Raw genomic sequence first — 15,356 nt, 5'->3', positions numbered from 1 at the left:
TACACACATTAAAGTGCAATTTCCCTTAAGAGCGCAGAGAGATCACAGTCAGTCCGGGGCTGGTCACTCCCTTGCTCTCCATGTCCCTAGTAAGACTCTCCACTGGCATAGCTATAGGGGTCCAGCTCTCAGCCTAGCTGGGCAAGCTAAAATCTCCAGCACCCTCTCTGTCCAACCAGTGCTTTGTGTCCCTGCCCATGTAGCTGACACACACACACACACACACACACACACACACACACACACACACACACACACACACACACACACACACTTTTTGAGATAAGAGGTTATACAACCCCACAGACACTTTTGGGAAGGCTAGTACAGGTTCTCCAGCTGTGCCCCCTTTTCCAGACTGTATGGTAGTAATCACTTGCCACCACACAGCTAATATTATTAGCTACCCAAAGGCACTTAAAAGGGTGTCCAGTTACTACTGTGCAATATTATCCAATTGGTAGATGTGACTAAACAGTCGAGGCTTACTAGAGTGACTTGGTACAGTAATCACTATAAATATGCTGTGTACGCTAGAGCTTAAATTATCTCTATACAAACCAGCCACCGTCAAAAGGTTTTAAAATATTTAATAATAAATAATTAAAAACACAAGACAATACTTTCTACTACACAGTCAGTGCTAGTCAAGAGTTCGGAGATCACATAGAAATACTTAAAATAATTCAGTAGTACAGTTCTGACATAACAGAAAAACAGTCTAATCTTTCTAGATTCTAGCTGTCTCTAAAAGAAAACACAAGTCTAAGATAACTTACATGTGAGCAAGAGGCAGTGCTGTGAGTTGGATGATCAAGACAAAAATGCTTAATAATATCTGGTTCTCTCTATTTAAATTGCAATTGCAGTTCTGAAAAACATTACATCATTTCACACTTCCCTGGTGTTCCCAGGCCAACAGAAACTGCATCTACATTCGTTTACACTTAGGCAAAAACCAGGGCATTAAAAATACATTTGCATGTTTAAATCTAGCACTCTCTTTCTATTGTTTTAACCAATAGTTAATGTGCTAGCCAGATGGAATGACTCCGAATCTTTAACTTCAAAGGGCAGCATGAAGTAATTTTAATTTCAAAAGGACAGGCAAGAAATGCTTGACTTTGCTTTCTGTACAGCAGATGGCAATGTTGCTACATTGTTTTAAGTTCAACATTTCATAGCATATTCTTTCATTTAAGAAAACAAGTTTGTATTTCAACATTCATATTTACAAATGATAAAATTATCTATAAAAGTCTATCTGGCTAGGCTGGCAGCCTTCGCATATACATTTTATACCATATATGTACCCATGTTTAATAAGATGTTTAAAAAATATATGGCAAAGTGCATGCTTACAGTACTAACATAACTTGAATTCAATGATTATACAATAGATTAACCTTATTTATGCAAGAAGCTTCATGCAGCAGTAGATTTACACATCAAACCCAGGCATTTTTAAATCAGTCTGACCTACCATTGCTATGTACAGAATAACAGAGACATGACGTCTGTTAGATATGGAACAATGTGGATTTGTTAAGGAGGGTCTTGTATTTTAAGTGCTGTGGCATTCCCTGAAAATATAACCATAGTACTTCTTGATGAAGGCCTGATAGTGCTCGCTGCTGATCTTTACTTTGCTTTGGTATTCAACAATATTTTACATTGCAGAATAAGTGACGAATAAAAAAGGTTAAATGGAAGTCCATATGTAATTCAGTGGATAAAACACAAGACTCAATTTAGGTTGATGGGGTTATCTCTATGTCCTTATAGAGGTTCCCTGTTATGCCTCATAGGGCTCCTTAACATTTGGGCGATTATTCTCATTTTAAAAAGTGGAAAATTGTCTCTAGCTAACCACATATGTAGATTGCAGACTGCATAACATAATTATGTTATAAAAGATGATGTTCTCCTAGATGGTGTACAGAAAACAATCCTGTGAAGTATTGAAAACCTCACCTTTAATATCAGTAAATGTAATGGCATGAAACATAGCAAAAGGGACATCAATTTGTATATTGTTATGACAAACTAAATAAGATCTTACAATATTGCAGCCGTGTTAAAGACTGGACAGTGACAGACGGTTTAAAGTTAGACCAGTGTGTCTGTATACATCAGTTTCAGAAAAGCACAAATTTATTTAATTATTTTACATTTGTTAACTGGGATGGTCGACTGGACGAGGTCCATTTACAGCGGAGGCCCGGGGGGAAAAACTTCACTTAGTTAAGACAACAAATAATGACAACATACATAATGTAAAAACAGTAAAAAAAAAATCTTATCAGTAATATTTACATATGTATATTCTATTTATTGTGAAAAATACGGACAGAGATTACAACAAAGTTACTGTTTGTCAAGGGATACCATTTGTAACAACCATGCTTGCTGAGGGCCTGAAGTAGGAGAGAAAAGAGAAAGGATGGAGGTAACAGATTTTAGGATTATGTAACACATGGACAGAGCCAAGAGCTTATAAGATGAGCCTTAAGGGAGTTTTTGAATTGTGTGGTATTTGATGCAGAAGTCACAGAGGGAGGGAGATTATTCCAACGTTTTGCTATACTGCATGAAAATAAAGCTTTACCTGATGTGTTGTGGGTTGAGGTGATAGAGAGGAGTGATTTGTTGGCAGAGCGGAGTGGAGGATTTGGTGTATAGTTAGTCAGTAATTGCCTTAGAGCTGGAGTTTTGTCAGGATGTTTCAGGTTGTTATATGCTATGACAAGTTGGTGATAGGTTAATGGCTGTGGGAGTTCAAGCCACTGAAGTTGCCTAAGAGGTATACAGTGATGGGTTCTAAATGGGGAATTTTTAGCAAACTTGGCGATTTTGTTATAACAAGACTGAAGTTTGTCTAGGTCAGATTTCCTAAAATAAGTCAGAATTGGTGCTGCATACTTTAGTGTGGAAAGAAGGTGGGTTTGAGCTAGGGTGACCTAAGCCTGATCTGATAGAAAGTTTTTGTCTGTATGGGGAACCCATTTTTTTGTATACTTTTTTATAGTTTGAGGGATGTGGATGTCTAAGTGAAGGTTTTATCTATTTCGACACCAAGGAGCTTGGTGTGGAGAGAGGGTGAAATGACAGTTCCATTATTGGAAGAGGTAGAGGAGGAGAGTGGAGAGGTTTTTGATTTGTTTGGTGTAAATAGAAGTAATTTTGTTTTGTTGGGATTTAAGATAAGTTGAATATTTGTGATCCCCCTTTCTACTGAGGCGAAAGATTCTTGGGTGAGGTGCTGTAGGGTGGTAAGAGATGGGGCTGAGCAGATTAGGATAGAATCATCTGCATACTGTATGAGTGAGGCCTGCAGTGTAGAGGTATGCAAATTATTGGCAAAGACAGAAAAGAGCAGTGGACTCGGTATGGAACCTTGAGGTACACCAATGGTGGTTGGGAGTAGAGGTGATAAAACTCCTTGCCACTGGACAGCTTGTTGTCGGTCTGATAGGTAGTTTTTAAACCAAGCAATAGTGTCGGGGGCAAAGGCTAAAGAGGTTAGAGTATCTATTAGTATGGAGTGACAAACCATGTCAGGAATATAGCAGATACAAGTCTGTTGTTATTCTGTGTTGGTTAACCAGGTTTGTGAAAGAGAGTAGGGTGGTGGTTGTGCTGTGGTGTGGGCGGAAGCCATGTTGTGTAGCAGAGAGGAGATTGTTTGAATTGAGGAAATGCATGACCTGAGAGTGTATGCATTTCTCAAGTATCTTTGATAAAGGAGACAGAATGGCAATGGGGCGGTAGTTTGAGAAATCATAGGAATTTCTACCCTTATGAAGGAGAATAATATAGGAGATTTCCACAGTTGAGGGATGTAGGATTCCTGTATGGAGCGGTTGATAAGGATTGAGACTGGGTAGGATATGGAGTCAGCAGCAGACATGTTTAGGAAATTTGCTGGTATACCATCTGTTGCAAGAGTAGCGGGTTTAAGTTTTAAGAGAGATTTTTTTTATTGTAGAGGTTGGGATAGGTGAGAATGTAAAGGCAGATGTGTTAAGGAGCTGTTGGCATGAATGAGTAGCTATTTTTGGATAGTTGAGTAGATAGTGATTTAATGGATTCAGTAAAGTGATTGAATTTGGAGGCTATATCGCTATCTGTTTTTGTGGAGGTTGAGGTGGGAGCTAGTTTAGTGGTTTTACTAGGTTTTAGTAGGGAGTTAATTGCATGCCAGAACTTTTGAGGGTTGTTGGACTGTTTGTTTTGGATATTTAGTAGTTCTGTTTATCGAGCCTAGTATGTTTTTTGTCCCGATTCCTAAGGTGTTGATAGTTTTGTTTGGATAGACAAGTGTTGTCTTTCTTCTAGGTTTTCTGTGCCTTATCAATGCATTTTAGTAGGGCTCTAGTGGACTTACTAAGCCGTGGAGCATAGTGTAGTTTAGCTCTAATTGTTCTTATGGACTGGAGGCTACTAAATCAAGGATGTTAGTAAGAGTACTATTAAAATAGTCCACTGCTAAGGGTGCTTAATGGTTCCCAGTTACATTTTTTTATATGTTGAGATCTAGAGGGTTAACATTGCGATCACTTCTGACTTGTCTGTAGACTGTAGGTTTGGGTGTGTTAGCATGTTCTCATAGGAGGAAAGTTGGGAGGTGGTCACTAAGTCCATCTGGTAGACAACCTATTTTGTAGTTTTGTTCAGGGTAGTTTACTAATATCCAATCTAGTATAGATTCCTTTTGGGACTTTTTATCTACTCTAGTAAGTTCTTGAATGAGTGAAAGAATCCATGCAGGTTGATGTGGTTAGTGGAGTTTTTAGAATTGCAGGCTAGCCAATCAGTGTTTAGGTCTCCTAGTAAAATAGTCTCTTCTGGGAGGCTGTCTTTTGACCATTGAAGAATCTTCTCCGTTATTGGAGAGTTATTACCTAGAGGGATATACGCACAAAGAATATTGATACTCTTGGTCTTGTTTAGGAGTAGCACAGAGCCTACAATCTCAGCAGTATTAAATTTAGGTAGAGAAGTTTGTAGAGGTTGTAAAGTAAGTGTATTTTTATAGACAATTGCAATGTTCCCTCCCTTCTTTACTGTCTATCTAGTCTTAGGATATTATATCCCGGAGGGAGAATTTCCTCATTCTGTGTGCTCCGTTTTAGCAAGGTTTCTGTTATGGTTAGAATGTCAGGGGAGTAGTGAGTTATGAATACATGTATGTGAGGGAGTTTGATATACTGCAAGAGTTAAGGTTAATGATCAGTAGATTTTCTGTGTGTTTGTTTGGGGGTATAATGTTGCATGGCCCTGGATTTGGGGGAATATCTCCAGAGGTAAGGAGGTATTTCTTTAATAACAGATGGTTTGATTGTAAAATGTCTTTGGAGTTTGCATGATACTTTCTAGTGTAGGATAGTGGAATGTACTTGTTATGTATAAGTAATATTGTGTCATTTAAAGAGGGGGCTGTTGGGAAGCTTATGTGGGTTTCTATAGGTGTGAAGGTATGTGTTGCATGGTAGGTGGTGTGGGGTAGTCGTATGTATGTTTGTGAGGATGTAATGTAGGCTAGTGTTGTGAGGGTTAGTAGGAGAGATGTAAGTAAGACCCACATAGTTTGTGTTACGTGGTCTTTGGATGCAAGTAGTGTTGTTTGGATGAGAGTTAATCAGGGAGTGTGATTTGGGAAGTTGCAGTTGATTGGCTGTAGGGAGTGGTCAGGTGATATGGGGTTAGAATAAATGTAGATGTAGTGGGATGGGTGGGAATTGTGGGCAGGGTAGGGGAGCGGAGTGAGCCAAGCAATATGAGGTGAATGGAGCAGGGCACAAGCAGACCTCAAGGCTGCAGAGCCAATCTGTTTGGTCATTCCAGGGCAGACTAGCTATGCACAGTTAATGCCAAATGTAAGCTATTTCAAAATAAAGTATTGAGCTGATTTCCTTAACTTTGGCGTCTGTTTTTACAAATTACCCTTTGACTTAGTTACAGGATTAGTTGGGAAGACCTAGTGTATTTCTGCCAGTGCTGCGGACCCCTCGAGCGGTTCACTACAGAGCTAATCTCCAAATGTAACAAAATAAGTATTGGAGAGAGTATAAACCTTGTTTCCTTGCTGGTGTCAGGGAAAAACATTTTGACTGTGTGTTTTTTCTGTTATTTTGCAGGCAGTAGTCCCCTAGCGTTGCGAGCCTTTCAATGGTGGGGGCAGGCTGGGTAGGGCTGACAAGAATGGTATAAAGGTCCATTGGAGATGGGTTCCGCGAGCACTAGCAGCACAAATAGTTGTCCATGTAATTTAAAAAGGGCTTGTCTAGTCACTTAAGGGAAATTGTTATGCCACTTTATACCTCAGTGAACAGAGACATTTATATTGTACTGTGACGTCTAACCTTTGAGCAAGCCACTGAAAATACTTTTTGATTTTCTTATTGGAGATGCCACAGATTTGAAAAACTGTTAAGAACAGACTTGAAAGCTATCCTAGGTTATTTAGGTGACCTGTACCTGTACATTGTTTCATTTGGTTCTGTTTGCTTGAAAGGAGGTGCACTGGGGAAGCTCATACCAGATAGAGGAACCTAATGCTAAAAAGAAAGATCCAACAGTAATTGAAAAAAAAAGCTGTCAGGTATATTTGAATCATTTTTATTTTGTTTCAGAAATAACCTTTACATATTTGACATATAAAATGTCAGCATAAGACTGTGAATCAAGCTTCTGTTTTTTAAACAAGAAGTATCTTTATTAAATCATCATGTATGACATAAGCCATCATACATTTATTTAAACGAAAACAAACCATGCTGACATAATTTAGTTGCAAACATTATACATCACTTATCTATCCAGTTATTGTCAGTCAAACATTACATAGCTTGTTCAGATCCTGCCTTCTTTTAAACCTCATTCTTCCTCTGCATGTGTTGTTCCCACAATTCCCATTTTTTTTTGTGTAATTTGCTCCTTCCTACCTTTTTCTAAAGATTGGAGTCATTATTCTTAATGGAGAATAGTTAGTAAGCGTGTCAGTTGAACCTGTGCGTCTAAAACAGCATTAAAGAAAACAAATGTATCTTAAAAATTTTTAAAGTGTCACCGCATATTTTTAAACTGTAGTGGAGAATATTGACAGAAAATGTAACTTTAGTTTATGCATTTAATGTCCTGAGTAATCGTGTCAACCATTTTGAAGATTTATTAAAAATATTAAGATTTAATGTCAAGGAAACATTGCAAGTTGTTGTCTTTCAGCTTTTCCCGGTTAGGGGTCGCAACATTGCAAGTAACAAACTCAAAGCCTGCTAACTGTCAGTCTTAGATTACTAAATATGACACAGTTTCCTGTAGGTGTGCCCTTGTTTAAAACAACACTAGTCACATGAGAAGTATTAAATGCCTCACAGGTTGTGTAGAGGTAATGAATATGCAAAGCTTGCCAAATGGTTTTGTTTGCTTTAGCAAGGAAATTTTCAGGAGCACTGCAGACATTTTTGGTTTTGGTAATCCATTATTAGTGTCTAACAACATGTAACAAACAGGAAATGTACTGCTCTAACAGCTCCCGCAACCACACAGGTTATTTCCCACAAATCTCAGCCCCTCCCAAAGTGTAATATAAAACAAAATGACACCCTAATTTTAATTGGATGGATAATTCCCTTATGTGATTGCAGTTGAATAATTTGGTCTTTGCAACAGTGCAAAGGGGGGGGGTCACTTGGTAACGGTATCCCCACACCTGCAGTACTTCTGGTTGCTGTTTGCACTCAAGTTGTCTTTGCCATTGTTATTTGTCACTGTTATCTGGACATGTTTCTGTGCAGATGAGATGGTGTCAGACATTTGATGGAAGCAATGAATTGTTTTGCCAGGTAATGCATGACCCCTTGGTACTCCTTAACTGCTCATTAAAGTTTTGTTCTTTGGAAGTAATAGTACAACTTGAAATAGTACTGAAATATGTGCTCCTTTATTTGAGACAAGGTCTACTAGATTGTCAGGTATGTAGATGTAACCGTTTGCTGAACACAGTTTAATGCACATCATTATTTTTTCACAGAGATTCCACAGAGCAACTTCAGGCGATTGGCTTTTGATCATTGCAGGTATGTTTGCAGGTGGAGATGAACGGTCGGACCTGTTTTTTCCTGAACTTTTTGTAGTGTTTTTTCATTTTTGTTCAGAGATCAGAGTTGAAGTACTAATGCTTTTAATGGTTTGTGTCTGTTTAACTTTTAGTAATTATTATTATTATTATTGGACCCGCGGTGGTGGTGCTGCGGTAGCGTTGTCACCTCACAGTAAGACGCTGTCCAGTTCGATTCTCAGCTAGAGCGTCTTCTGTGTGGAGACATGCGTGAATGGGCGTACCTTTGTTGAAGGTTGAGCGTCTTTCCTGGCAAGCCGGTACGTAAAAATCAGCTGCCAATCATTAGCGGACTGGAGTTCCGCTGTGGCGACCCCTAACTGGGAAAAGCTGAAAGACACAAATTATTATTATTTTAGAAGAACCATCCTTTGTAATAGTATTAATTCCACAGACATTAATCCCACTCAACAGGTAAAACTTTCTCAAGACTTGTCCTCATCTGTTAAAATAATACACTGCAGTGCTAATCTTGTCCATAAGTTTTTTGCTGGAATATGTGCTTGGTAAGACCAAATGACTCCAGGTTGCAAATTATTTTTTGTGTGCATGTGTGTGAAATATTCTTTTTGTAAGTAAAAGCCATTTAGTGTTTTCCCTCATCCCTATTGCGTTTTTTTTTTAAGCTGTGTTATAAAGGGTTTATCCCCCCCCACACTGTCAAAATCATTTTCTTCTAGACACTGCCTCATTACTCAAAGAGGAATCCTCATTCCATTAGTGTGCCTGTGGGGGTAAAAAAGGTCTACTAAAGCAGGGTTTATATTAGAACGTTGAAAAGACCAAATGTCGAACGGCTGAAAACTTGAAAATGCCATTCATCGAGGTGTTTTTTGTGAGATTGCAGTATAACGAAGATCGGAAAATTTGCTCTTTCCTCACTGTAGTGTGATCTCAGAGTTGGTATATATAATTAGTGGAGCGTTTGGGGGGGCACAGCCCCCCACAAAAGCGGTTTCAGTGAATAGCATTTTTTGAGTTTTAAGCCATTCGACATTTGGTCTTTTCAGTGTTCTAATATAGACCCCCTAAAGGTATGCACCAATTGTTTGTATTGCTTGAAAAAACTCATATTATTTTTGTTTTAGAAATTTTTTTATAAATTTAACATATGTACAATATATACACACAGGAAGAATTTCAGCGTTGCATATTGTCATTTGGTATTAGGAATACATTGAATCATCAAGGTAATCTTAATCTTCTTTATTTGGCTTTTCCCGGTTAGTGGTCGCCACAGCGGATCACCTGTCCGCTCATGATTGGCAGTGGAGTTTTATGGTGTCGAGTTGCCAGCCCGGCACCCAACCTTCCACAGAAGGCACACACATGGACACACTCTTGCCTAGGGCCAATTTAGAGTGTCTAATCCACCTACAGCATGTCTTTGGGATGTGGGAGGAATTCAGAGTGCCCGGAGGAAACCCACGCGACCACAGAGAGGACATGCAGACTTGGCATAGAAGGCACCCCAGCTGGGAATCGAACCAGAGAACCTGTTGCTGTGAGGCAGCAACGCCAACCACTGCACCACCATGGCTGCCCCATCAAGGTAATCTTAATACAATTAATATATTGAGTCTTAATATTTCAGTAGTAACATTTCAAGGCTATTTCACCCAATAAATGTCTTGGTATGATTTATAGATCTTGTTCTGATCACTTATTTATCAGGTTTACATAGTATTGTAATTTAAAAATTAATTGAATGTAGGAACTGAATTTGATTTCTAATTGTTTGTAATAACTTTTCTAGCAACTGCCAGGAAACTCCAAAACAGTTTTGTTTTTCTTTATTTGCTTTATTGATCTAGTTAAAGAGCAATTATCAGACAATAACCCCTTAAAAAACATACTTATCTCTTCCCGATATACATATTTTTCACACTCTATGAACATGTGTCCCGTCAGCTTTTATATCTTTACTACATCTCCACAAACTGAAAAAGTCATTTTACTAAACTTGGAGATTTTATAGGGAGTAACAAATGTTCTGTGCATATATTTCCACATAAAAACTTTCAGTAGAAACCTGAAGAAGTTTGACTAACTGATTTAACAAAGTTTTATTCTTACCATCTATTGAGTAAATCAGTCCACTACTATCTAAAAAGTTCCAGAATTTTGCATTACAATTATTTTTATTTATAATTTACTTGTATAACTTATACAAGCTTCTTTTGTAGGTCAATTTACTCTCGTTGATAGCATTCATATATTCATATTAGGTCACATTGCTGTCTTGGAAGAATCCACTTATCCCACTTAACTCTTGTCCTGTTTCCCTCCCAAATACTTTGTTTCAGCTGTTTGTTGTCATCCCCAACTTCTCCTCTGGTTGATGAAAATATACCGGATCTGTGTGTACAGCTTGTTGTGTCTTTTGGCTTTTCCCGGTTAGGGGTCGCCACAGTGGAACTCCAGTCCGCTAATGATTGGCAGTAGATTTTTATGTGCAGAGTTGCCAGCCTTGACGCACAACCTTCAACGAAGGTATGTCCATACAATTAAAGAGATTAAAAACATTTGCTACTTTTATCTTTGCTGTCCATATCCATAATTAAGAGCTTCCAACTTCTCAATTTCTGCATTATCTTTTTTAGTATCTTCACACATGTCCTTCATGCCTTTAATATAATCCATTTTAATCCATACACCTAAATACTTCATTTTATCATGTTTCCATAAATATGGGTGGTGGTGAACCATTTCATGTGTGGATACATAATTTACTGCTGTACTATTTGTTTTATCTTCATTTATTTAATATCCTGAATAGATTTTTTATAAGTGTTTTAAATGTCCCACAACACTGAGATGTCATTTTCTGCAAATAAATCTAACTTTACTTGACTACCGTACCAGTTATATACTGAAATTTGAGCGGCCCTTATTTTCTTTGTTAATGACTACAAATCTGAAGCAGATAACAAAAGGGGAAGGCCATCCCTGCCTGGTTTCACTGTTTAAACACCAATTGCTGGAGAGGAACCCTCCCACCTACATTCTTGTCTTCGACCCCTCATTTATCCACTGTATTAACCTGTTGTTCTCATATGGAATGTTAATGCTGCCATTGCCCCACTCGTAAAATCCCAGATGATGTTATTGAATACTTTTTCCTGAATCAAGAATAGAGGTGTTTTATTACAATCTGCTTCTGTTGTGGATTATCATTGTTCTATTAATATTGTCAAATGTTTGCCTCCCCTTCACAAAAAAACCTTGGATCCATTTTAGTTAGTATAGACATAAACACTTATTGTTTTTTTATTAATAACAGGCATTTTCTTGTAACACATGTCGTACTGTGCTGATTTCAATGTCATATGACATTGTATTGATGCCCCCAATGTCATGGCGTCTCCCTGACATCATCCCTGTCAGTGCCCCTGCTCATGGCACTGATTATGCTCTTGATATCAGAGATTATGCTCTTGATATCAGTGCCAGATACCCAGTTTTCAGTGCCAGTGTCAAGGCCGTCCCTTTCTGCAGTGTCTGTCCTGACCTACTTTGCGTCTGGATATTTGACCTCCAGTGTTTGGTGGTGATGCATTCTTTAATGTTGACTTCATTGTCCATCCAGGCATCATTGTTGCAGTGGTTCTCAAAACCAGGCCTATTTTCAGTTACCTTATCAAGGTCTTTGACTTTGGTGAACCACCACATACAGTTTCCATGCATCTGTAGTTATAAGTGGTAAATCCACAAATTAGGTTAAAGACTTCCTTTCAAATGGAAACTTCCTAGCTAAAATCGACTTATTGGTTTCAAGCTCTACCCCAGTTCATGTTTAACTTTAGGAAAACAAAACTGGCGTTATTTGACATCTGACATTTCATCCCACCCCTCCAGCAGATCTTTTTTTTCTTCCAAATTTCCAGTGCCTCTATAGAACTGCCTAGCTGCTTCTTCCAACTTGGCAGCTTTGACATTTGAGATGAATAACAATACTATTCCATATTTGGAATTTGCAAGTACAGCCTAGCCTTAACTCATCCCCCCCTTCACATACGTATTATTTTTTTAAGGCCTTGAAGTTGGACTGGAGGTAAATACAAGATCATCATTAGAGGGTACACTAATTTATAGAGCACGGCCATTGTATTTATTTTCACCAAGGTGAAATCTGAAGTCTTGGATGCATCTCCATCACTTTGACCATCTCATCTTTAATTCTGTCAAAGCTTCCAAAACTGTGTGTTTCACCGGAAGGACTCTTGTTTCCTTCTTAATATCCCCCTTACTCCTTGCCTCCTGAAAAAGAACTATGAATGAATTGTTATTCTGCAATCTATATTTCTTTATTGATCAACTCTGAAATTGATACCATTGAGTTTGCTTGAGTGCTTGAACTTTTGTATAATATGCATAATTGCTGTGAGCATAGGTTATGCCATGCCTTAATGTTGTTCTCACTGCAAGTTACACATTTTTAAACATCTTGTATATGTCCCTCACGTATATTCATTGTATGATGCCCAGAGATTCTGCATACTTTTAGCTTTTGAAGGGGTGCAGAGTAGCCAGCACATGGTCTCTATTCATCTAGTAATTATTTATCCATTTAGTTTGAAAATCAGAACATTAAGATGTATTGTCTCTCTTGTTAGGCAGGGAAATAGTTAGGGCATTGTCCATTTTCCCACACTAGTGGGAAGTACAGTGAGTTATCAAAACAGCAACTTCAAAGGTATAATTGCATTTCATCCAGGGACTGTCATTCTTGCATATTAAGTTATACAGCTATTTTCCAGAAACCTCATCACATATATTTAAACTGTAAGACCTCGCATAAATGGAATGTGGAATGGGGTTTATGTAAACATCATTTACTGTTGCTGTACTTTTGACTTTGTGAGCTCATTCTTCATTCAGTGTCAGTGGAGTTCTGTATGTTTATATGGGTTTACTTCTAAAATCAGACTCCCAGAAAATCAACTTTCATATTTGAGACCACAATCACGAAACTGCGGAACCTTGAATGTTGGCTGCGTACTAGAGTAAGTAAACTCTTGTCCAACATGCCCCTTTCTCCACTTTAGTGCAATCCCGGAGTTGGTATATTTAGTTAGGGGGATGTCGGAGTATAGAACCCCATCTAGGTGGGTTTTACTTACCTCGGTGTGAGTTTTGTTTGCATTTGGCCAAGTGTTTACTTACCATAGTAAACAGCTGACGTTTGAGGTTCTGCAATTTCATGATTCTGGTTTTGGCATTGTGAAAGTCAGTCTTCTGGGAGTAGGGTTTTAGAAGAAGACCCATGTATGTACTTAATGCTGCAGTTTAAAGTGTCTCATAGCATGCCTTCAAAGGCAGAATGTGACCATATTTCATGACCACTGTTTAAGATTTTATATTTCTAAAATTGTAATTTCCTGTGGTATGTTACAGATTTATGACAGCACAAAGAAGGCATCTACTTTGAACTAGTGCCCGGAGATTGCTGTTGCATGGATACAATTTTGTTAGGGCACAGTGGTTAGTGTTTTGCCTTAGAGTTCTTGGCTCTCCAGTTTATTCCTTTGCTGTAGTGTCAGGGCATATTGTGTAGAGTCTGTACATCCTCTCTGTGTCTGCATTGTGTGTGTGTGTGTGTGTGTGTGTGTGTGTGTGTGTGTGTGTGTGTGTGTGTGTGTGTGTGTGTGTGTGTGTGTGTGTGTGTGTGTGTGTGTGTGTGTGTGTGTGTGTATTGCATCTTGCAGTGAGCAGATGCCATGTTCAACACTAGTTTCACTGTCTTGTGCCCACTTAGTACTGGGATAGGTTCAGAGTCCCTTCTGATCCTGAAATAAATTAAATGGCTGTTCAGGGAATAAATGACAGCATGAATACATTATATTTTTACAAAGGGACAAATTCTGAAGGGTGTTTACCTAGTGGGATGGATTTAAAAGTTTGTTATCCAGAATCAAATTAGAGGCCTAGCATATGAACCAAAACATTGCTAGGTCTAGAACAGTTTGTTTTGGACTCCATTATTTTGATTTTAAGATTCATGCAGTCTGAGAGAGAGAAAATATACAGCTTGGTGGGTGTGCTAGTCAGGGTCATCGTAAAGAGATTGTTAAGCCGTACTTTGGTTAAATACCATTATCGAAACGCCCCTTGGTATTTATTTATTGAATCTACTATCATAAATTTACACTTTGTTGCATAGAAACCTGTTAATGATTATTTCATTCTAAAACAGTTAAATCTTTGTTGTTAAATTTTTGTTTTTTATTGGCAGCTTATCTCTTCAACCATTCGAGTACCCCGTGTGTACTAGTGATGGACACATCTTCGATTTGTTGTAAGTACTGCTAACAAATCAAGTTATTGCCTACATTGCTCACATCTTACATAAATGAGAATTACTCCTAAATGCCTGTAGCAGTCCTAAATTTGACATAATATACCTTTTAAAGGGGCAATGCATAAGGGCTGCTAGGATGACCTCCAGAAAGGAAGATATGATTCTTGAGATGGCCTTTATTGGCAAATTATTTAGACAGAGAGGTTATCACTGAATATGTCATACAAGAATGGGGTAATAAGTATATACCTATCCTGGGTAAGTGTTTATTGTCAACCAGTGCAAATGAATATAGTACGTCAGGATATCATAGGTCATATATAATACAATTTGGACATCATGTAGGGGAAGTGAGAAAGATCGTAGATAGTAATTGGAACATTCTTACTAGTGATGAAGGAATTTGTGGTAGAGTGGGTGAGAAACCAACATATGTATATAAAACAGGGATGAATTTCAAAAAAATGATTGACATTAGGTCTAATCACAGAGATAATTCCGGGAATACCCATAGGACAGGGACTAAGCAATGCGGACATTGCAACCAGTGCCCTTCCATTTTACAAGTGGAGTGTATTAGCTTAGAGAATATTATTAGAAGTAGGATTTATTTTTGTAGGGGAAATTGCCAGACCCAACATGTTGTCTACATAGGAAAGTGCATGTCCTGTCCAAGTTTTTATGTTGGAAAAACGGACAGGAAATTACTTAATAGAATTTACGACCATTTGTATTGTATAAAAAAGAAGGATATGAATAATGCACTATACAGACATTTAGCTGGTAGTGCTGGTTGTAACACCTTCAAATTTGCCATTCTTGAAGTAGTTAGGAACAACCCCAGGGGGGGTAATATCAAGGCAATTTTGGGGGGAAAAGAGATCAAATGGCAGTTTAAAGCTAAATGCGGCAATTCCACCAGGCATTAATGAA

At 38.2% G+C, this 15,356-nt stretch overlaps 1 protein-coding gene across 1 annotated transcript in view; it reads left to right on the top strand.

Moving 5' to 3' along the window:
- The window catches only part of PPIL2 (peptidylprolyl isomerase like 2), a gene marked incomplete in the record, with an annotated part of 2,081,325 nt that overhangs the window by 98,205 nt on the left and 1,967,764 nt on the right, over window positions 1–15,356 (top strand). Inside the window, 2 exon segments of the mRNA XM_044068775.1 lie at window positions 8,036–8,081; window positions 14,358–14,420. Of these exon segments, the coding sequence (XP_043924710.1) occupies window positions 8,036–8,081; window positions 14,358–14,420 (109 nt within the window).

Source organism: Protopterus annectens, chromosome 4.part0 (assembly GCF_019279795.1).
Source record: "Protopterus annectens isolate FY-2018-M chromosome 4.part0, PAN1.0, whole genome shotgun sequence".
Taxonomy (NCBI): Eukaryota; Metazoa; Chordata; order Ceratodontiformes; family Protopteridae; genus Protopterus; species Protopterus annectens.
Note: the sequence above shows the minus strand (reverse complement) of the source record. Positions and strands in the feature narration are given on the sequence as shown.